The 21,565-nt window shown below is 36.9% G+C and overlaps 2 protein-coding genes across 2 annotated transcripts in view; both read left to right on the plus strand.

The window, feature by feature from the left end:
- LOC149141953 (uncharacterized) overlaps positions 1-21,565 on the plus strand; it is a 443,876-nt gene that overhangs the window by 275,581 nt on the left and 146,730 nt on the right. The window contains exons 12-14 of the mRNA XM_089448017.1: positions 11,915-11,967; positions 12,091-12,196; positions 12,389-13,339. Of these exons, the coding sequence (XP_089304143.1) occupies positions 11,915-11,967; positions 12,091-12,196; positions 12,389-13,339 (1,110 nt within the window). The remainder of the gene's footprint in view (positions 1-11,914; positions 11,968-12,090; positions 12,197-12,388; positions 13,340-21,565) is intronic.
- Positions 16,466-18,419, plus strand: LOC149141955 (uncharacterized). Its single transcript, XM_089448502.1, has 2 exons — positions 16,466-18,191; positions 18,274-18,419. The coding sequence occupies exons 1-2, from the start codon at positions 16,466-16,468 to the stop codon at positions 18,417-18,419; spliced, it is 1,872 nt and encodes a 623-aa protein (XP_089304628.1).

Raw genomic sequence — 21,565 nt, forward strand, 5'->3', positions numbered from 1 at the left:
ATCAGCGTGATCATCATTTTATAATGTAAACTCTGTCTGCATGTGTATAATGTAAATAATCTCAGCAGATCCCTGTCGTGTATGTAATCACCTAGGTAAACCTATTTTTTTGGTGACGATCTACATTCCGGGAGGTTTTTTGTCTCATCGATCCATTCTCGGATGGTCGACAGAGTTTTCCTTCAGCCTTACCCCAAAGCCGGAATGGATTTTGTCACTGGGATCTTAGGGGAGTCCTAATGTTCTAGATCGAGTCTATGTAACAGTGATTTGGGAATAATCCTAACTATTTGGTTAAGTTATTTTATCACAAATTGCTTGATCTGCTAGATTATATTTGTGTCGCAGAACTAGGTAGTCTGTGACGGTCCTTTTTAGATGGGTTTTCCTCCTTGTGATGTAAAAAATGTTAAAATCATGATGTAAAGTGTCTTGAGGGTTGGAAAAATAAGTTATCCCCTCATAAGTTAATTAATTAAATTTTCTGGCCAAAATTAATTAAATTCTAAGCCAAAAATTTGATTAATTCTAAGTCCTAGGTAAATTTAAATTCTCTGAAGGCAAAATTCATTGGTCCTTAAAAATTAAATTTTAAGAGGTCTAGGGACTAAGGTAAAATAATTATTTTGCTAAATTTTAAGCCTTTAGTCCCTGAAGTTATGTCAAAGTCAAAATTTTGAGGAAATTAATTCAAAAATTTAATTTTTGAATTAATTAACATACATTTAATTGAAAAATTCGTATTTCCTCAATAATTTAAAATTTCGACAGATGAGATTAAAAGAAATTTTGATTCTCATCAACGGTCGAGATTGCTTTGATGAAGATCACTTGAACTAGCTGTAGGAGGATTTATCTTTAAATAGGAGGTCATTTTTCAGTCAGTTCATCTGATCTTTGGATCATGTACTAAGCGAAAATCTCTCTTGTAATCTTTTTATGAGCAATAAAGAAAGACTTTGGGGTTAATTTCTGTTGGTGTTACTCTTCGTGGAAATACTATAAGATATGTCATTCTCATGCATAGATTTATTTTTAGCCATTGATGATAGCTTTCTGAAGAGTGATTTGAGTACAAGTATCTTGCTCAGTCGCTGGTGTTTGAATGATAATTTAAGTTTTGAATGTAATTTCAGGTATCTCTATTTATCTAAATTTTATTATCGTTTTCTCGCTCTATGTTGATGGTTGAATTGAGTGTTGCAGGAAAGTCTTGATGTTTTAGATCATTGGGCATTCGGGAAAGTTCTTAGTTGAGCCAGCCAACTCTCGATCCGTGTTTTCTAAAGAGCCCAACTTAATTTGATCCCGGGCTTATTACAAGATATTTTTTTATGGGTGATGCATGAAGGGTTTTGAGCTTAGTACCTCCTCTAAACTTTAAAATAATTTAATTTTTCTATGCTAAATCGATAGATATGGCTTTTGAGAGCTTCATATTATCAGATCTGGGAGCAGAGTTGGACTCACACTCCCTAGATCTGATAGATCTTCCATTCATGTACATAGATCTGTAATTATTTTTGGTTTTCTAACTTGGGTTTTTCTGGGTTTTGTATATATTGTTTGGGTGTTTTATCGTTGTCTTGCAGTTGCAGATTTGAAGGAGAAATCTATATAAAGTCCAGATCTAGGCCCTGGAGGGTAAGATCTGGATCTCTGCGGCTCATCAACATCACTTTGCAGGAATATTATTCAGTGTTTTGCAGTCCGGGGGTTGTCTAATTTTTTTCTTTAATCTCGAAAAATTTATAAGGGTTCCAAAAAAATTTTGGATCTGGAAATTTCGTGAGGGTTTCAAGATTAAATCTGGAACATTTGGATTCGACATTTTAATTAAAATTTTCAGAAGATTTTTAAGGGCTTTCTGGACTACTTATCTTCTGCCTAGTTTCTCAATTTCTCTGCTACTTGAGGTTATTTTATCTAGCAAAAAATTTCAAATTTGTTTATGCTATCTACATCCTGGGGTTTATTGGAAATTTCAGATCCTCCTCTCTGTTGCTCGATTTTTCATCCTCCAACAAGCAAAATCAAGCCTTCATTGGCAGCCACGCTTCTCCTACCTGCAGCTCGGCCTCCTCACGCGTCCATTTCTCAGATCCGCTCCTCCAGATCCACACCCTCCAAGCATCCTTATGCTTGCAAAACACAACAAGTAGCTCCCTCTTTGCGTGATCCCAACATTTGTCACCCTCACGCAGTCCTTTCTGCTCTGTCGAGCTGCTAGCAACAACTTTCCTCTACGCAGTCTCTTTTCCCTATGGCTCCCTTCTTTCATACCCTCTCTATCCATCCACGCAAACCTGCAAAGCTTGCTGCACCACCCTCCAATCCTTCGCAGCCACCAATCTCCATTCCGCTATTGGAGTACCTCACCGACTCCCTCGACCTCCTATCTGCGTCTATCCTTAACCCTTAAATGCTCCATTCCGCTGTCCAGATTGACACACATTCCCAAATGCTGCCTCTCATCCTCACGTTCTGCTCCAACCATCTAACAAATCTCTCCACGCTGCCATCGTATCCCTCGATCTTCACGCTGCGCATTGCTCAGCTCCTCTGTCGAGATCTCCTCATCGCTCCACAGACCTGCATTCACAATAAGAAACACTTCGATTTCTTTCTTTTATGCGTTAGGTAGTTTTTTTTACTTTGTTTGTATTTTATAGTTAGGGTTAGCGTATGTATATGTATTTTAGTTTTATTAAAATTTTGACTTCAGTTATGATTTGATTCTTTTAAATTCATTTTTTTTTTGTTTCGCTGTTTTATTTTGACTTGAATTTTTTATTTTTTATTTATTTTGATTTCACATTTACGATTTTTTTTTTTTAAATTTATTTATTCTGATTTATTTTATTTTATTTTCGATTTGATTTTTTTTTAATTGATTTTATTTATTTTCCAAAAAATTGAAAAAATATTAAAAATCTAAAACATTAAAAATTCTAAAAAAGTTTAAAAATTTCTCAAAATTTTAAATTCTGTGACTAAGGAGCTAAAGTAAATTAAAGGAATTATGCTTAAACATTATAAATTTTTAGTGTGGCCTATGGCCCATTAAAAATTAGATTCATTGACCCTTTGATTTATTCATCTTTCACATTAAAGCATTCTCTAAGGAATAATTAAAACGCTAACTTAAACTTCCTTGGTGTTTCTGTGTTAAATGCTAAATCTTAAATTTTCATGATTCTTCCATGATCAAAGTGCGATAAATGTTTTAAATTATATTGGCTGTAGGAGAAAGTTAATTGTTCTAGATCTGAATTCCATTAAGTGAAAATCATTTTAAATCTGGAATCTCTTGCATATTAAAGTTTTGGGCATTTACATTGATTATTCATGATTGTCATTATTCGTCACATATTGGAAAATTGTTCTGGATAACTTGTTTTACTTAATCTATGATTCAATATATAAGGCACTGGTCTATAATCATTTCTATCCTGTGGTCGTGTTTTGGTTACATTAGCATTCAATCTATTCATCTAAGTTAATCATGATTCGCTTACTTTCGTCAAGTTGTCCATCATTAAAATCTCTTAGAGTCTGTTTTTCACAGGCTATCCTCATCCATTTACCGTAGGGACTACCCCCCTTGACTTGCCTAGTTGAGAGTCTAAACGGAGTGAGTAAGGATCAGGAGTGACAACCCTTACTTTGAGCATTGTCGCGGTGCCTAGACACTTTGTGCGACAACAATGCCCATTTCTTTCAAGCTTGGTTCACTTAGATCTAATAATGATTAATGTACCTGATGATGAAACTTGCAGTATTGGATATTGTGGTTCCATCTATAGGGTTGGGCAACTTAACTAGGGTCGAGGTCCTCCAAGGGAACATATTGACACCCATAGGTGATGCGTTGAGAGCCATGGGACTCAGAATAGTTGTAGAGCATCATTTACAACAATGGGCACCTTCAACACCCAGAAAGATCCTACATTTTCCCTATTATTCATGGGATGATGCACCTTAGCTAGTTTGCCCCCAGCTGGCTTAGCAGTATATGCATGGTGTGGCAGTTGATCCAGGGCCCAGATGAGGGTTGTGTCATGCCTTGAGACATGGGAGAGATAACACCATCTTTAGTGCCCTCAACGGTGGAGCAGAGACAAATATTTTATCACTTGGGGATCCATGAGACCCAGTTTTGTGCCCTAAACCCACATTTGGGGTGGACAAGATGATTTACACCGAGATACAAGGGATAACCCCTAGATCTTGATTTTAGAGTCCTTCTACACTTGCCATGGAACCAAAAGGCCTCAACATCAGCCATTTAGAAGCCCACGCTGGCATGGCATCAACATTTTAGCTAGCATTTGTGGAGATAAAGTTGAATTGCAAAATATACTAGGTCGGCTTGTAACCTAGGCCATTACTTGAACATTATTTTATTATTAGTGGGGCTTGTAGGCTAAAATTGGTTAAGTTAGAGCACATATATATTAGAGAGATCTCATTTGAATCTCTCATCATCATGACACTTGGAATTCAACCTTATAGAGGAAACTCACACTTGCTCTTCTGTGGACTATATTGGATCTTGGATGCATTTTGATGTTTTGAGCTGATTTTGGACATTCTTTGGATTAATGGATGGATTTCTTGCATTTTGTCTTGTAGTACTCTTAACTCTTGAAGATCTATTTTCCATGTCTAATGTATGGAATGGTTGATTCTAGTTCATGCTAAAATTGTGCCCTAATTTTATTGAAGATTAATTGAATGCTAGCTAGATGAATATTGCATGCATTACTCATACATGACATGTAAGAATTATCCTAGTGGTGAACTCCTGGTGACTCTCCCATAAATCTCCATTATTTCTTAAAGTGGGTAAAAGCTTGAATTTGTTGCTAGGGCATCAAATTTTAGGTTCTTTAAAAGTAAGGCTAGCTAATCTAAGACACCCTTGACTCCATATGCCCAAATGACAATGCACTAATCCAAAACGTTGGTGATCAATCTCACTTTTCCTCCATATTTTCTCCCTCTTAAAATTTTGATCCTTTCAAGGCTAGAGAAGGAGCTAGGGCTTGGTGCAAATTTCTAGGGAGAAGGGATTTTGGTGGTTGGAGAGCCTAAACATCAAGTAGATAGGGTTTGCCACAAAACCTATCAATTTGGTGGGCATCCACTTCAATTTCATCCGTAAATTCTCTTGGCCTAGGTGTTTTCCCTAAAAGTGAAACCTTAGTTTTTCTTCCCTCAACTTAATTACTTTCTTGAATATTTCATAAGCCTTAGCTTGTTTGATATACATTGTAAGAAACCTTTTCTCCTCGCCTTGACCATGAGTTACTCTAACTCTCGCCAAATCAATCGAACCCTAGGTTTTGTGCCTCCATTTCTAGGTATCTTCATAGGAAGCAAATTGCTTCCTTGTGAAGCATTGAACCAAAGTTGTGGCTTTCTTGAAGACCTCCTAGCTATATCATTTCATACCTTAACCCTAGGATACTTATTTTAAGTGATCTCTATCTTATCCGGACTCCTCCCATCGGTGAAAGTTCGAAAAGCGCAAGGGGTTTTGTCTGTGGTGATAGTGGGCGACTACCCCTTTGTTGCTTATAAGTCTAGTTTATTCCTTGTAGGGTTTCCCTCTCGAAGGCTTGCTAGATTTTGCAGCAACAAAACCAAGAACTAGAAAGAGAACGCTGAGAGACAAAATTCCCTTTCTCCTTGGTCACCATCCCCATAAGCACAATAGGAAAAACAAAATAGGAAAAACACAATAAAGTGTTGAAGAATGTAACTACGTTTGGTCTTCATAAATGTATTTAAGTCACAATATAATGTATTTGTCAAAAGAAAGAAAATGAAATTTTATTATTATTAAAATTGACTTATTAAAGCATGGGTTTCATGCTTGGGTGAATTAGTTTTAGGTCAAAGCCTCCATTGAAATCTTCTAGGGTTTGTGTCAAGTGTCCTTGTCCATGTCATAATATAAAGAACCCTTCTTGGGAATTATTTGTCAAGAAAGAAATTTGTTTTATATTAAAATTAGTCTTCTAAGCCTCCTCCACCAAGTCGGCTTCAAAACTGGACAAGTCGGCCTAAAACTGGGCAGCAGAATCACTATCTAAAGGCAACAACTTGACCTCATTTGTCACTCACACACAACAAGTTCGATTTGCGATAACTGGGCCAACAAAAAGTGCGAAATTCATGGAAGAAGAAGAAGAAGGATAATGAAGAAGGAGGACTCCTTCAAGCACAAAAATCGAAATTTTATCTCTCTTTCCCACCCGTGTGAAGTTGTGCAGCTACTGGAAGGGGGCTGAAATTCTGCAATAACTAGGAGGCCAAAATTCTTTTGCAAGAGGTCAAAATACTATAACTAGAAAGTCAAATTTTTGGATTATTGTTGGGTTGGAGCTGCTAGGTAAGAACAAACTGCTATATCATCTTGGAAGGCTGACTTGGTGGAGGAGGAAAGTCTGTTGGTCTAGGGTCTTGGTTCATCTCAATTTGAATTACTGAAGGAAGAGTTCTTCACTGGGTTTTCCCCTATATCGGGGTTTTAGCCCTGGTTGTCTGCCTACCTCTGGTGTCCCCGATCTTCATATTTTGTTTTTGATAATTTCTTGATGAACTAATATAAAAGAAGAACATAAGAAAGATACAAAGAATTCAAAGATATCGCAAGTAATTATCAACTCAAGAAAATATTTCTGCCTTTCTGATTTTCTAACATGGTATCAAAGCTAAGGTGAAGAAGATGAAAAAAAGGCAACCTGAAGATCTATTGAAGGAAAAAGGAGATTGAAGGAAGATCATTAAAGGGATCACATAAGGCGATAAGCCTACTATCTACAAGAACTATGTCTAACTCACTGAAGGGAGCAAACAAACTAGAAGGAGCCTCCAACTACAGGGAATGGAAAAAGTGGATAGATCTCATCCTTGAGAAGAATAAAGTTTTGAATTTAGTTCGAGGAAAAGTCAAGAAGCCTGTAGATGAATCAAGTGAAGTAGAGAAAGAAAGTTCAGAAAACCGAAATATTGGCCATGAACCTAATAGTGGATGGAGTAAAGGACAACCTCATTCCATATATATCCAACATAGATTCCGCTCAGGAAATGTGTGAGGCTCTATCCAAATTATTCACAATCAAGAACATTGGTCAAATTGCAAGCCTCAAGAATGAATTAAGAATTGTTAAGATGACAAATGATGATACTGTTTCATCATAGTTTATAATGATATCTAGAATCAAGGATGAACTCCAAGCAATAGATGAAGTTGTCCTTCTAGGACTACCTAAATCTTGGAGTGCTTTTGCATCAAGATTTAACAATTGGAAGGATACTCCAACATTTGAACAAATGTGGAATGCATGTAGTCAAGAAGAAGCCCGAAAGTCGATGGTAAACAATAAGGAGGATGAAGAAGAAAACACCTCGAATGTTTATTTTGCTCCTCAGAAAAAGAAGAAAACCTTCAAGAAGTTCAAAGGACCAAAGAAGAAAATAGACCTATCTAGGGTTGAATGTTACAATTGCCACAATATGAGACATTACAAGAGTCATTGTCCTAAGAATCCAAGAAATAAGAAGAGAAATAGGGATCAAGCAAATGTCATTGATGAAGCTCCATCTAAGAAAAAAAAGACTAAAGAAGAATTAGAAGTCAAGGACTTATACTACTAAGTCCTCCCTTTCACATATCCTCCCTTGTTCTTCTATTCTAAGTTCTGAATTTCCTTTATGTTTTGATTTCTAAAAATTTGTAGGTCTACTATGTTGTGTTAAGACATTTTTGAATTATTTTTATAAGTTGTAGGTATCCCTCAAAGATTGGATTAAGAGGGAGCCTCCATCATTTACCAAAAGATAAGTATTTTATTCCTTGTCTCCTCTTTTGTGTTTGGTTTCTCTCTCATATCGGAGTATGTTTGTATAGTATGCTAATAACCTTTCTCTTTATATTTTTCTTGGTTAGAAAAGATTTTTGTTTGCTCAAGGGTTATGAAGGAGACTTCAAAGGATAGACTTCAAGCATGAAAGAAGTTCTATTGAAGCTTGTCAAGATTTGATGTCCCACAAGGTTTGTGAAGGAACAACTCAATGGTATGCCTTATACTATAAACTTTGTTATAAAGTTCTCTTCATAAAAGGTATGTTCATTCTATTTTAAATTTGCTTTACATTACTGACATAGTTATGTCTAGGGCTTTAAATCTCAAAGATTCTTGTTAGGGTGATTAATCATTAGATTGAATCTACCCTCATTATATTATCATTCTTGTGGAACCCTAAAAGGGTTCATTATAAAACCATAACATAAGGGTATGTCAATGCTAATATTGAAACCTTAGTCTACTTAGGGTTGTTGATGAAATCTAGAATTCCTATTCTTTTGATGTTTTGGAATTGTTATAGAAACTCTAGCCCTTTGGGTTTGCTGTTAATATCTAAGTTATGTATTGAATCCCTAGATCTTTAGGGTTTGATGAATTAGGGTTTATGAGCAAAACCCTTATAATATCTATAGTAAGATCCTAGGAATGAAGCCCTAGGTGTATGTTTGTCTGTCTGATTGAAAATTGTTGTATATCTAACTTTAATGTGTTAATATCTGTGTCTTGGGTTTACCTAGTAGATATTGTTGTATGCTTGTGCATAATTTAGAAATCCTAGATATGTATATATGGTAACCTAATTGTTGTTGTCCATAGTTTTTAAATTCTAGGGTTTGTAACAAAGCCCTCATAGAAGTTTGATATTCTAGGATATGATAATATTGTTCCCGATATGATGATTAAATCTAGGTTTTGCAACAAACCCTAGTAGAGTCTAAAATGTATAGTAGATTTGTTATTTGATTGAATTGTTGATTTGTGTATCTAAGATGGAATCTAGGGTTTGTAATGGATCATAGTAGAATCTTCATATATCTCTGAAATAATATTGAGGCCCTGCCGCCCTAGATAGAATGCGATTGATTTCTTGATTAAGTCACTTTATGTTGTAGTCTAGGGTTTGTAACAAAACCCTATCAAGAAGGTTAAGTTTAGAAGTATGTGTCTCTTGCTGATTATGAACTTAATTAATTTTAGGTATTTGATGTCTAAAGTCTAATGCTTCCATTACTGTATTAACATGATTATGATATTTTAAATTTCATGCTTTTGTATTTGGTTGTGCTCGCTGTTTAAGTTGTGCAGGTACATAGTCTTCAAGATGTTGGAGATATTCATAAGTAAAGTTGACTTGATAATATTGGTAAACATGATGAAGAATGAAGATGATCAAGATGACTTTGATGTTGTAAAAAGGAATGAAGCCATGATAGGTTCTTTGATGTTGATCTCCCCAAATTAAGAGGGAGGGCATATTATGATAGTCATGATGGATACCTTGAAGAAGAAATTAGAGAATGAATGAAAGTACTACAATGTATTGAGGATGTCTTGGTGTTGTTGAAGAAATGAAAGAAGAAAAGCTTCCGACTAGTTGCATATGAATAACTTGATATAAGTGGCATCAGGATGATTGAAGACCTTGAAGGTTTGTGTTTACTTGTATGTATATTTGAAAGTTTATTACTAATTGGGGTTTGTGCTTGTCTCTCCATAAACAGGTTGAACACTCTGGGAGCATGCTTGGACAAATGGATATATCTAGTTTATTAGGGAGAGATGAAGCATCTAATGGCGGATGCTTGGGAGCTGGCCTGCCTATGTATGTTTGATGTCTAGATCCCAAAGAGGGAGGGTGGCGTTGGTCTTGGAGCTCTGACCTTGGATATGCACCTAGATCCCTGGGTTGATGGTTAGTTAGTAAGCCTGATGGTACCTAGACTGGTTGAAAGCTTTAGTCCATCTTAGTCCCACCCAAATAGATAACCTTGGTCAGGTATCTAGTCCATGGCATTGAGTGTGCCTGAACTCTTTGTAGTTCATTTTGGAGATCTTCCATGTACCTCTATATAGTTGTAATTATGAATACCTCCCTAGTTAAGAGGGAGTGTTGAAGAATGTAACTAGGTTCGGTCTTCATAAATGTATTTAAGTCACAATATAATGTATTTGTCAAAAGAAAGAAAATGAAATTTTATTATTATTAAAATTGACTTATTAAAGCATGGGTTTCATGCTTGGGTCAATTATTTTTAGGTCAAAGCCTCCATTGCAGGCTTCTAGGGTTTGTGTCAAGTGTCCTTGTCCATGTCATAATGTAAATATCCCTTCTTGGGAATTATTTGTCAAGAAATAAATATATTTTATACTAAAATTAGTCTTCTAGGCCTCCTCCACCAAGTCGACCTAAAACTAGGCAGCATAATCACTATATAAAGGCAACAACTTAACCTCATTTGTCATTCACAGACAACACGTTTGATCTGCAGTAATTGGGCCAAGAAAAGTGCGAAATTCAAGGAAGAAGAAGAAGAAGGATAGCAAAGAAAAAGGATTCTTTGAAGCACAAAAATCAAAATTTTCTCTCTTTCCCACACGTGTGAAGCTACTAGAAGGGGGATGAAATTCTGCAGTAATTGGGAGGCCAAAATTCTGTTGTAGGAGGTCGAAACACTGCAACTGGGAAGTTGAATTTCTGGATTATCACTGGGCTGGAGCTACTGGATAAGAAGAGACTACTATATCATCTTGGAAGGCTGACTTGGTGGAGGAGGAAAGTCTGTTGGTCTAGGATCTTGGTCCATCTCAATTTGAATTACTGAAGAAAGAGTTCTTGACTGGGTTTTCCCCTATATAGGGTTTTTAGCCTTGGCTGTCCGCCTACATCTGGTGTTTCTGATCTTCATATTTTGTTTTTGATAATTACCTGATGAACTAAGATAAAAGAAGAACATAAAAAAGATAAAAGACAAAGAATTCAAAGATATCACAAGTAATTATCAACTAAAGAAAATTTTTCTGCCTTTCTGATTTTCTAACATAAAGAACAGTGATCTTGAACAGGGTGTTTGGATGCAGGGCTTATTAAGCTCATATTTTGTGACTTTAATAATTTAGGAGATAGATGCCAGTTCAAATATCAGAACCCAAATAATGAACAAGGCTGATTTCTAATAGGAATTATGCCCAAAGGACAAATCAAAGACACATAGAAAGAAAAATCAGAATAATGAACTCAAACTTGTCTCTATTTTTCTTCAGGGTCAAGTTTAGGCATTGATTAGGGAAAATTTTCAAATTTATTTATGCCTCAAATCATTTGAGCAGCCAATCATCTCATTAGGGCAGAATTTTTGGCAGTCCGGGCTTGCTTTTGAGGCAAAATTTTTTTCCCTACCTCATCCATGGAAACCCTCTTTTAACATTTGAAAAAAGCCCCAAAGTGTTAGAATTTGTCCCTTTAAATGTGTCCTACAAATTCTAGTCAAAACAGAAGAAAACAAGTTATTAGAAAAATCCCCCAAAATCTAGAATTCATCCCTACAAATCAGTCCCATGAATTCCAGAAAAATTGAGCAACAAAATCAGCTATAATGTTTCTAGGACATGATTTTCAAATTCCACTCTAGTTCTTAATTCCAAATATTCAAGAGCTAAATTGTACTTGCTTTTCCATTTAGGAATTTCATCCAGATTACTTGACCTGATTTAAACTGTTGCTTCTTTGATGCTTATGCCAGTCATCTTGGTTAGCTTTCTTAATGAAATCTTGTTATTGTTAGAGTTCAAGCTTTAGATTCTTCCCTTCACATATCACCTTCTATGTATTAAATATTTTGTCATATGTAGGTCTAGTTCCTTCGGAGATTTTCAACTGTCAATTTTTACTCGTAATAAAATTATTGGTTTCAAGCCTCTAGAAGGAAATGCAGTTTTCATTATAATGCAGCAAACTGTAGTAGTGTATTCCCTGCACTATTATGTATTTTTCTTTCTCATATGCTTCTGACTAGGCAGAATCTGATCTTTTTCAGCATTGCTGAATCTTGTTGAGCATTGCAAACAATTGGAGGGAAGTCCCTTGAAGGTAGATTTTCACTCTGAGTTTATTTTTTAATGTTCATTTCTTGTCCACAGTACGCTGTTTTGGGGAAAGTCACTTTTAATTTGCTTGTTATTGATTCCTGTTAGATTGCGTGAACCTCTGTAGATTCCAGGTGCACTTCATTTTGCCCCCACAGGTGCAGATTATGAAGATTATGATTTGGCAGAATTGGATCAAGATGTAATAGTTGGTAGAAGTTGCTGCTCTAAAGGTAAGCACAGGTTGAATCAGTTCAGTGTTTTTCACAAAAGGGGGCCTACAATACCTATTGCTTTGTTTACACATTCTAATATCTGTTGAAATAATTGTCAAGAAGAAAGGTCCAGGTGTTGACAGGAATGGATGTGGTACATTTATATATACTGCGCGAGTTGTTGATTCATTTTTCCTTTCTATAATCTAGATACTGGAGAAGTTATTGATCATCAGAGTTGCAGCAAGTTGCCTATTGAGGACTGTGTAAAACATTGTTGGGCCTCGAGGAAGCTCTCCCAGGAAGATTGCATGTTGGGGGTCAACTTGGATGATATCACATGGTCAGATGAGGTTATATTTTCTAAAAATGGTACAAAACCAGAACTATCAGTGCCCATAGATGTTGACTCTGTGGTTAGGAAAGATGACATGCTGCAGAGTAGTAAGCCTATACCAGATGTTTCAAGGTGTGGTTTGAGAGAACCGGAAGAGTGCTGTGTGTCAAAAAAGCATGACATTCAGACTTCCCATATGAAAATTTCTGAAAAAAATGTTTTTTCTCAAACGTATGATGTGGATAGCTGTCTAATCCAAGACAGAATGCCTGTTAATTCAAGAGGTGACATGATTTTGGAAGAACTTGCAGATCATGTTAACAAATATTCTGAGGGATGTTCGGAAATTAGGGTTTTGGATACAGATTTTTGGGGTCAACAAACAAATCATTCAAAAGAAGCTGCAGGCAATGACATTACATCTGAAAGGATAGATCATTCGAAAGAACACACTGTTGATCAATGTGATGTGTTGCCTGTGGTTCAAGATATTGAAAACATTGAAGAAATATATATTAGTGAAATGCAGAGAAGAAATGGAGATTTCTTTGGAATGTTACCATCTTCTGATTCATGCAAAGTGACAAGAATTGAGAGTGAAATTTATGGCCAAGATCATAGCAGACAAAAACAAAGGAAAAGATATCACTTAGATGATTTAATAACAGATGTGGTCATGGCAGAGTGCCGACTCTATCAACAATCCATGTGCCATTTTGATCTTGCACCACTGTCATTGAGTTTGGCAACTAGTATTTCTGCTTGCTATCATAAAGAAAGTATATCAAGTGTCAACTTTGAGCAGCTACTTAAATCATTGAAAGGTATTCAGTATTTTTATTTTATTTTCCCTCTTCTTATCTAGTTGCTTTTGGACATAATGTTCATGCTTATTTTTTACAACATGGTTATACTATATAAGAATCTGCTTTGGTTAGGTTGCAGTAACGAACAAATTCTTAAATTAGTAACATCAAGAATTAATTCAAGTTACAATAACTACAGAACCCTTTACCTTTTGACCTGGATTCCAGTTGGAATAAGGTGTATCTATATTAAGCTGGAGGCCTACTACGAAGGTTTAGGGGTTTTTGTCTCTTATAAAACTGACAGCTTACTTGCCGGACCTGTTACATATGCCACTTGTGACCGTCTTACATCTAGGGGTAACTAGGGGAGATTTTTCTCGTATGGTACTAATCATAGACAACAGTTCCACATTTGACACCCATGGTTCTCCACAGACAGTCGATGATGCTTCCTACATTATTACTCAGCTCACTCATACTTGATGGTCATGATGCCTCAGATAGGTGAGGTACATATTTTAATTGCTTCATATCAAATTGCTAATGCCTAATGTATTCGACATGAAAATAATGACCATTGGTTGAGTCGGATAATGGATCATGATGCACTGAATTTGTTCCATTTGCCTTGTTTCACCTTGGTGGTCATCGTCATCTAGATAAATTTTGTTACTCTTGGGTTGAGTTTTAGTACCAGTATTGTAAAAATCAGCATCAGCATGTCCAGAAAGCTTCTTTTTGGAAATATCGACGAAAAGATTGGGGCAGTCATGTTCTAGAGGGAGTCTGGAAAACCATTGATGATGAAACAAGTGTTGTCTGTGCCGGGGTTGAAAATGAACCTCATTTCAGTCTCAACATTGGAGGATAAGGGTCATTCTGTTACTTTCCAGGATGGAAAGGTATATCTTCACCCTAAGGGAGCTAGCTTCAAAGTAGCGATGGTGATTGGAGTTAAAAAGGGAAAGCTATACAGGTTACAGTTTGAGACAGCCTAGGCTACATAGCAGCACAAACTTGTGCTAGCTCTAGCATAGGAGGATGACACACTTGCGTCATGTGTTAATTTTCCGCTGTTCTATGCTGTTACAATTACTTTAGTCCAATTCTTAATTTGAATGTAATGTCCCTTCCTAAACTATTTTGGAATAGGTTTAATTTCTACATTTTGGGGTCAATTTTGGATGTGATGGGGCCCATTCAATTTTATTAGGAGGTTAGAAGTTATTTTGATGTGGTTAAGTTATAGGTGGGGGCCACCCACACTAGGAGAATACACATTCCCTAGTTCGATTTGCATGGAGGGGAAATCGATGGTTAAGTGAGGGACCCATGATGGAGGGAAAATGGAGGGAAAAGCTCTCCACAAAATCTATATAAGGAAGGCAACTCTCCTCATTTCATCATCTTTGGCATATCGAAGCTCGAGCTGCTTAGTTGAGTCACTTGTGTTGATTTGGGATAGCATCGGATGTGCTCTAGCGACGAAATTTGGTGGAGTGGTTGGGCCACATGAAATCTCCAATACCCAGAAAGGGTTTGGGCAGATTCTAAACAGATCAAGAGATATTAAAATAATTAATATTTTTAATGGAGTCCCTAAGTCTAAACCAATGTGGAAAAAGTCCCGATAAAATCGGGATTTATTCCCCAAAATGCGATTTTTTCAAAAAAAGGATTAAATCGGCCGACTTTTTGCCGACTTTTAAAAAAATGAAAAAATCGGGATTAAATCGAATTACTCCCGATTAAATCGGGAGTCGATGGCAAAAAATCGGCTAAGTTAAAAAAAATTTCGTCCGCGGGCATAAAAACCAGAATTCGTCGTTTTATTTTTTAATTGTGTTTTGGGCTGGCTTGTTCGCTGTGGAGGAGAAACGAGGGTTTCCAACTTTCCAGTTCGAAGAAGTTGTGGCCCGTGGGTGTGCATTTGCTAGCCGCAAGCGTCCGCCGTCAAGCCCGGCAAGGTGACAAGGTAAGTTTAAAACTTTAATGTTTATAGTTTATACTTTATAACTGTTACGTAACACTCAAAGCAAATCTCTAATCATGAAAACACTCAAGCAAATCTCTAATCATGAAAGTTTAAAGAAATTTAACTCTGTATCACATAAGATACCACCATATGGAACTCTGAACTTTGAGTTATAGTGACTGTCCTGAAATCTTTTGCCAGAGGTCCGAAGTTGGGTAGAAGAGTCAGGTCTAAACTTTGAACTTTGTATTACAGTCTTATAACAGTCCTAAATAACACATACAGTAACACAAAGGTGCCATAAAATTCATTGACAATCATCATAAGATCATTGGCATTGGTTAGTTTGTTCATCTTGGCATTTTTCATGGTTTGTAGAGAACTGAAGTATTAAATTTCAGAGTTTTACAAGTCTGACATAGACATTTCAGAGGTCTGATATATCACCTACAGCTACAGTAAGTCACATACAGCAGTGACATAAATATGTAACAGTGGCATAAAACTAATTAACAGTCGTCTATTTTCATTGGCATATCATTTGCATTGGTTGAGCTTGCATTACTTGGCATCTCTTGAGATTTTTGGGAGGACTGTTACTCTAATTTGAGGTCTGATATAGGCACTGTAAGGTCTGATCATAGACATGACAGTGGTGTAAAGAATAGACTAGTTGACAGTCATCTTGTCTCATTGGGCATTCACTCTTTGCATCTTTTGCATCTTGGGTAAGTGTTTTCTTGTGTGATTTGGGCTGCTTCTCTCACTGTTGTGATCATTGGTTTCTTGACTTCTTTGCTGCCACTTGAATCTCATCACTAACTGTTGCAGTTTGAAGGGATTCCAAGTTTTTTGTAAATGTTCTCGTTACTAAAAAATTTGGATTTTTATGTCTAACATAATTTATTTATATTTATTTTATTGTTATTATTTAATATTTATGACTGTAATAAATTATTTAATAAATTATGACTGTAATAAATTATTTCACTGTACATACATTTATGATTTATTATTTAATATTTATTATTTACTAATTTGTTTCTAAATTCTGAGTGCAATACAAATTAGTAAATTACTAATTATAATTTGCTGATTTGAATTTGTTTCCATTCTTTTTGTGCCCAGGTTTAAACTTTAAATTCCAGCTCAAAGTTTAAAACAAAATGCTGAGGGTTTTGGATTCTATGTGGGAGTTTGGTGAGCCTGATGTTATACCTGAAACTGGGACGGTCAATAGAATGTATTTGACTTGCAAATTGTGTGGAAAGCATATGTCAGGAGGCATCAACAGATTAAAATTCCATTTGGGGCAAATTCCAGGCCAAAATATTGAACTTTGCAAAGAGACAACTCCAGAAATCATCCGACGGGCCATTCAATCATTGATGGATAAAGAGGAAGGAAAAGACACCAGGGCAACACTAAGAAACCAAATTGCAGGGGGCTCAAGAGTGGGGGGAATTGAGAGTGGCAATGTTTCTACAGCAGCATCACCTTCCTCACCCATGGGTACATTGGGTAGTGGTACTCATCCTTCTATCTCATCTTTTTTTGTTCCTAGAACAGCAGCTGGTTCACAACCTAGGATTAGATCATCATTGAAAAAAAAGGAAAAGGCAGAAGCTGACAAGTTGGTCAGTAGGTGTCTTCTATGGAGCGATGTTCCCTTCAACATTGCCAAGACAAACCCATTCTACCAGCCTATGTTTGATGCTGTTGCTGTCGTTGGCCCGGGGTACAAAGCCCCCACCTTTGCAGAGTTGAGAGGGCCTCTTCTTCAAGATGAAAAGACTGAGTGCACTGCTAGATTGGCAGAGTTTAGGGCATCATGGGAGCACACTGGATGCACAGTCATGTCAGATGGTTGGACTGATCAGAAGGGTAAGACCCTTCTTAACTTCTTGGTTAGTTGTCCCAAGGGGACAATGTTTATGAAATCTGTTGATGCATCTGACCACATTAAAGATGCACGTTTATTATGTGAGTTGTTGGACATCTTCATTCAGGAAGTAGGCCCAAGCAATGTTGTCCAAGTCATAACGGACAACGCTGCAAATTATGTTGCAGCTGGCAAGATGCTTATGGAGAGGTATCCTAACTTGTTTTGGACACCTTGCGCTGCTCATTGCATTGACTTGATGTTGGAGGATATAGGTAAAATTCCTACTGTGAGGGATATTGTTGAATCATCCAAGAGCATAACAAAATTTATTTATAATCATTCATCTGTGCTTAGCTTGATGAGAAAATTCACCAACAAAAAAGAGTTGGTGCGGCCTGCCATTACACGATTTGCCACTACTTTCATATCTCTTCAGTCTCTGTTGAATTCTATGTGGGAGGTGAAGAGCATGTTTCTCTCAGCGGAATGGCGTTCTTTATCTATTAGCCGCAAACCGGAGGGAGAGGGCATATGCAGACTAGTTTCATATGATCAGAGCTTTTGGGCAGGAGTAGAGGAGGTGTGTGCCATTTCAGAACCTTTGGTAAAGGTTCTTCGGTTGGTTGATGGAGAGAAGCCCGCAATGGGCTACTTGTATGAGGCCATGGATAGGGCCAAAGAAGCCATCCGTGCTTATTATGCAGATAAGGGAGACGAGGGGTTGGAGAAACAACAGGTCATATGGGGAGTGATTGATCAGCGATGGAACAATACCCTCCATCGCCCCATTCATGCTGCAGGTGTCTACCTCAACCCTGCATTTTCTTATGCTTGTGGTTTCAGATTTGATGCCGAGGTGATGGATGGATTCTTCACTTGTGTCGAGAGGATGGTGTCATCTAGGCGAGAACGTGAGGAGATTTCTAAAGAAATGGAGGTCTATAGGATGGCCACTGGCACATTTTGTTTTGACATGGCTATTCAGAATAGGACGACCAAAATGCCAGGTAAGTTTCAGTTTGTTTCAACTTTTCAAGTTTAGAATTTCAATGTTTTTTTTATGTTTCTCATTTTTCTTTTAACTTGTAGATGCTTGGTGGACAAGCTATGGTGCCAGAGTACCAAATCTCCAAAAGCTTGCCATTCGAGTGCTCAGCCAAACATGCAGTTCCTCTGGGTGTGAGCGCAACTGGAGTGTATTTGACAAAATACACTCCAAAAAGCGCAACAGGTAAAAACTAAAAAGATTTCAAATTAAATTTTTTGAATTCATTTGATTAATTTTAATATTTAAATTTTCTAAGTACTAATTTACAATCTATGACCCTAATACAGATTGGAATCCAAACACCTCAATGACATGGTATACGTCTACTACAATCTTCGATTGTGGGTGAGACAGCTTCAGAAACCTACTGATGTGGAAGCCATCTCATTGGACAATATTGATACCACCGCTGCATGGAGAGTCGAGACTGAGAGGCCAATCTTGGACACGATCCCGGATTGGTTAGGTGTGGATCTAGAGGATGTAGCAGTTGCAGAGGAGGGAGAGCTAGAGATAGAGGAGGAGGAGGCGGAGCAACATCAGGGTCAGGAGGCAGTAGCAGAGCTGGATGAGGATGCTGAGGAGGAGGTGACACCATCTAGGGTGGGCAGCAGCAGCGGCAGCGTAGCACAGAGGCCACCTCTTCCATCAGCTTCTAGAGGACGATTGAGTCCATTTCCTTTTGTATCCTCAGGGGCAGGGTCTTCTTCCTCTAGAGGAAAAGGCAAAGCCATTCCCTATTCCCGTAAAAGGGGAAGAGGATCTCAGTCACTGATTAGTGATTACTTGATGACTTTTAGATGACTCATGATGTACATTTATTATATTTTTTGTTGATATTTTGACTCTTGAGAGTTGAAACTCAGACAGGACTCAAAATTCAGGAGTGGATTCACTATTTTGATATGTGATGCAGCACTAGACTTCATATACATATTATATATTAGCTTTCTTTACATGTTTATGTGGAAATGCATTTATTTGATGTTGTGGATACTCTAGATGTTAAAAAAAATTAAAAAAAATAAATAATTTTGTGTTTTTTTAATTTTGCCGACTTTTTGCCGACTTTTTCAAAAAACTCCCGACTTTGCCGAGTTTTTCAACTTTTGGACCCTTGCCGAATTAATCCCGACAGCGACTTTTTCCACATTGGTCTAAACTTAGCGAAAATAAAATATTAATGTGTATTAATCAGTGTGGAAAAAGTCCCGATAAAATCGGGATTTATTCCCCAAAATGCGATTTTTTCAAAAAAAGGATTAAATCGGCCGACTTTTTGCCGACTTTTTAAAAAATGAAAAAATCGGGATTAAATCGAATTACTCCCGATTAAATCGGGAGTCGATGGCAAAAAATCGGCTAAGTTAAAAAAAATTTCGTCCGCGGGCATAAAAACCAGAATTCGTCGTTTTATTTTTTAATTGTGTTTTGGGCTGGCTTGTTCGCTGTGGAGGAGAAACGAGGGTTTCCAACTTTCTAGTTCGAAGAAGTTGTGGCCCGTGGGTGTGCATTTGCTAGCCGCAAGCGTCCGCCGTCAAGCCCGGCAAGGTGACAAGGTAAGTTTAAAACTTTAATGTTTATAGTTTATACTTTATAACTGTTACGTAACACTCAAAGCAAATCTCTAATCATGAAAACACTCAAGCAAATCTCTAATCATGAAAGTTTAAAGAAATTTAACTTTGTATCACATAAGATACCACCATATGGAACTCTGAACTTTGAGTTATAGTGACTGTCCTGAAATCTTTTGCCAGAGGTCCGAAGTTGGGTAGAAGAGTCAGGTCTAAACTTTGAACTTTGTATTACAGTCTTATAACAGTCCTAAATAACACATACAGTAACACAAAGGTGCCATAAAATTCATTGACAATCATCATAAGATCATTGGCATTGGTTAGTTTGTTCATCTTGGCATTTTTCATGGTTTGTAGAGAACTGAAGTATTAAATTTCAGAGTTTTACAAGTCTGACATAGACATTTCAGAGGTCTGATATATCACCTACAGCTACAGTAAGTCACATACAGCAGTGACATAAATATGTAACAGTGGCATAAAACTAATTAACAGTCGTCTATTTTCATTGGCATATCATTTGCATTGGTTGAGCTTGCATTACTTGGCATCTCTTGAGATTTTTGGGAGGACTGTTACTCTAATTTGAGGTCTGATATAGGCACTGTAAGGTCTGATCATAGACATGACAGTGGTGTAAAGAATAGACTAGTTGACAGTCATCTTGTCTCATTGGGCATTCACTCTTTGCATCTTTTGCATCTTGGGTAAGTGTTTTCTTGTGTGATTTGGGCTGCTTCTCTCACTGTTGTGATCATTGGTTTCTTGACTTCTTTGCTGCCACTTGAATCTCATCACTAACTGTTGCAGTTTGAAGGGATTCCAAGTGTTTTGTAAATGTTCTCGTTACTAAAAAATTTGGATTTTTATGTCTAACATAATTTATTTATATTTATTTTATTGTTATTATTTAATATTTATGACTGTAATAAATTATTTAATAAATTATGACTGTAATAAATTATTTCACTGTACATACATTTATGATTTATTATTTAATATTTATTATTTACTAATTTGTTTCTAAATTCTGAGTGCAATACAAATTAGTAAATTACTAATTATAATTTGCTGATTTGAATTTGTTTCCATTCTTTTTGTGCCCAGGTTTAAACTTTAAATTCCAGCTCAAAGTTTAAAACAAAATGCCGAGGGTTTTGGATTCTATGTGGGAGTTTGGTGAGCCTGATGTTATACCTGAAACTGGGACGGTCAATAGAATGTATTTGACTTGCAAATTGTGTGGAAAGCATATGTCAAGAGGCATCAACAGATTAAAATTCCATTTGGGGCAAATTCCAGGCCAAAATATTGAACTTTGCAAAGAGACAACTCCAGAAATCATCCGACGGGCCATTCAATCATTGATGGATAAAGAGGAAGGAAAAGACACCAGGGCAACACTAAGAAACCAAATTGCAGGGGGCTCAAGAGCGGGGGGAATTGAGAGTGGCAATGTTTCTATAGCAGCATCACCTTCCTCACCCATGGGTACATTGGGTAGTGGTACTCATCCTTCTATCTCATCTTTTTTTGTTCCTAGAACAGCAGCTGGTTCACAACCTGGGATTAGATCATCATTGAAAAAAAAGGAAAAGGCAGAAGCTGACAAGTTGGTCAGTAGGTGTCTTCTATGGAGCGATGTTCCCTTCAACATTGCCAAGACAAACCCATTCTACCAGCCTATGTTTGATGCTGTTGCTGTCGTTGGCCCGGGGTACAAAGCCCCCACCTTTGCAGAGTTGAGAGGGCC

Source organism: Pinus tabuliformis, chromosome X, assembly GCF_031772625.1.
Source record: "Pinus tabuliformis cultivar Carrire ecotype Pingquan chromosome X, CPIR1, whole genome shotgun sequence".
NCBI classification, from domain to species: domain Eukaryota; kingdom Viridiplantae; phylum Streptophyta; class Pinopsida; order Pinales; family Pinaceae; genus Pinus; species Pinus tabuliformis.